The sequence below is a fragment of the Pterocles gutturalis genome, unplaced genomic scaffold (assembly GCF_000699245.1).
Source record: "Pterocles gutturalis isolate BGI_N339 unplaced genomic scaffold, ASM69924v1 scaffold25677, whole genome shotgun sequence".
In the NCBI taxonomy this organism is placed as follows: Eukaryota; Metazoa; Chordata; class Aves; order Pterocliformes; family Pteroclidae; genus Pterocles; species Pterocles gutturalis.
Window position 1 is genome coordinate 1,291 of NW_010113529.1, and position 2,727 is coordinate 4,017.

The 2,727-nt window shown below is 41.7% G+C and overlaps 1 protein-coding gene across 1 annotated transcript; it reads right to left on the minus strand.

Moving 5' to 3' along the window:
- Positions 1 to 405: 405 nt before the first annotated feature.
- MRPL40 (mitochondrial ribosomal protein L40) lies at positions 406 to 2,364 on the minus strand (the record flags this gene model as incomplete). The annotated part of the gene is made up of 3 exons (XM_010074544.1): positions 406 to 715; positions 1,098 to 1,253; positions 2,281 to 2,364. Coding segments are annotated over 3 exons (550 nt in total), but the record flags the coding sequence as incomplete, so codon positions are not given.
- Positions 2,365 to 2,727: the final 363 nt, after the last annotated feature.

Here is a 2,727-nt window from a genome sequence, read left to right on the forward strand (position 1 = left end):
CTGCTACCTCCCTTACAGTGCAGGCTCTGATGTGATGACTGTGAGGTTCTTTCCTCATACCACAGGAATCTTCCACATTACAGTTCATGCAGAACAAAAAAATGCTGATTTGGGAGTGTACAGAGGGATGAGAGATATAATCCCAGAAAGATAAAATACCCTGAAATACCACTTCTTTGTCTTGTTCTGTCATGGCAAAAGGGTAAGGTAGTGTAGTTCTGTTGGGTGTCTTATTACCTGGGTAGCCATTTAAAAAACCCAAACAAACATACTTCATTTATGTTTTATTTACAGTCACACACCTACAGTATTTTAGCCTGCAGAAGGAATTGTTTATCCTTATTCCATTCTTTCCTCCTCCAGTTGGCTGAGGAGCTCATGCCAGATGAACAACAAACTCCCCCATCACTGTGTATACACCTTGGTGATATCAACAGATTTTCCTTCAGGAGGATCGTAACCAGGAAGCGGTGGGGTATAGTTAGGTCCATCTCTCTCAAAGGGGAAAAGCCCCTCATCTCGTTTGATTGCTGCCTGATACAGCTCCTCGGATTCAAGACGCAGTTCCTTTAGTGCCTCTTGTTGAGCTTCTACAAGGGTCTGAATTGCTTTCTTTTCTGCCTTATCTTGTTTTTGCTTAAACAAACACCACTTTTTCATAAGTAAAACTCTTCTTTCAGTCTCTTCAAATGACAGAGGGGGAAGACTTCGCACCCTGATAATGAATAAGATAACATTGTATTAGAGAAATAGCCTGCACCCCAAAGAGCAAATTGAAAAAAAAAACCAAACCAAACCTCAAAACCCGCCTCCACCAGAACCAAAAAACCCCCACCAAAACCAGAGAATACACTTCATGCCTGCAATGTCTGTCTCTGAGGTTTTCCACAGTCATTATAACAGGAAATTCATGTTATTATTTTTTTACTACTTTTATCAGAAGCGAATAAAATTTGCTTTTCACATTTTTGTCCTGGTAGAAAGAGGTAAGGTTTTGTACCAACGCTGGCATTATACTGCAGTATTGAAATGAAAGAAATGAGCAGTGTTTCTACCATGAATGCAAGCACATGGTGATGAAAAGCAGGCTTGCTTACCTGTTGCTATCCGAGTACTTCAGTGGTGTTATAAAATCCTCAATTGGAATCATTTCTGGAGCAGCTTTTTCCAACTTTTTAATCTTTTTTTTCATACGATCCTTCTGTGCTTGCTCTCTCTTTACATCCACTTTCTTCTTCTTCTTTGGTTGTGCTCTGCAAGGGAAATAATTGCATTAAGGAAGTAAGATATTTTGTCATTTAATTCAACAGCACCTTTCACTTCTACTTTACTTTTCTAAGGACTGTTCCTTCCCATTGCTTATTATGGTCCCTAACAGAAGTTCCAGCCATTAGCTTTATTCAAGTAATGTAATTTCCAGGAGACAGTAATATGTCTTGTGAGATTTTCTGAAGAGAACAGTACCTGCCTGAGAAAAGCAACTTCCAATTTAGTGCTGAACATCAGAATGACCTGAGGAAGTTCCACAAAAAATTATCTGGAGTTGTGTTGCACTAGCTTAGATTGCAGCAGAGCAGGTAACAGGTTTATCTGCAAATATTATTGTCATCTCACATTACAGCAGAGAGTGAGTGGTTTTACACATGCTTCTAGAATTTCCACATTTGGAACCAAACTCAAGGTGCAGATGTTACTCTCCTGTTGTACTTCTCCATACAGATCCAGTATACCCAAAATAATGTGTGGCACGCTCCAGAAATACAAACTAATGCTCACAGTGGACCAGTGGGATATTATTCCTGCCTTGCAGATCAAACAAACAACCTTTATGCACTGAAACAGTCTCGCTGATGGTACCTAATAGCTACCAGGATATTTTAAATGTGGTTGCATTAAAAGAAAACATGGATACCAAAATGTAACATATACATAAAAGTGGGCTGTCTATATACCACTTTATAGTAAAAGTGTTTTTGGTTCAGCTAGGCTTTCATTTCCATTGCTGCTCAAAAGGGAATTCTGGAGCACAGCTTAAATCCAAACATCTCCAACCACATTCTGTGGCTGAGGAAGCAAATACAACTACACACAAGCATAACGTGATAACTGGGTCAGTTACCATTAAACTCTCCTCAAGAGCTCAACACTTGTTAACTACTTTTACATGCAGTGACTTAAAAGCCAACATCTGTAGTTAAAAGTTAATTTGAACTTGGGGGAAAATCTGTGTTCCCTAAGGAGGAAAACACCTCTGCGCAGCTCCGTGGCAGCTGCACCCACCTCATGGGGAGCGATGCCCGGAACGCCAGCAGCGAGCTCTGCCAGTGACTTCCCCGGAGTAGAACCGTCTGGGGCAGCCAGGAACTGCAGAAGAAAAAGGAACACAGAGCATGAGGACAAACCGACTTCGATGACATTGATTCTGCAAAATACAGGAGTTATTTACTAATCATGGATGGCAAGGATGAGTTTCAAATAATCTCTGGCTACTGAATTAAGTACCAAAGACGTGAGTAACTCAACAGTGACAGTATTCAGCGATTGCCCAGATGCTAACCGTAAGCTCTTTGCCAAGGTAACGAACCCAAAGCGTGGGCTGTTGAGGGGGAGCGGCAGGGCACCGCGGCGTGCAGCGGACACGGTTCGTTCAGCCCAGGAACAGTCACAGTGATTGTATTCTCGAGCTCTGATAGCGGCCCCTCTGAAGTGCTGATTTTGGAGAGGTAG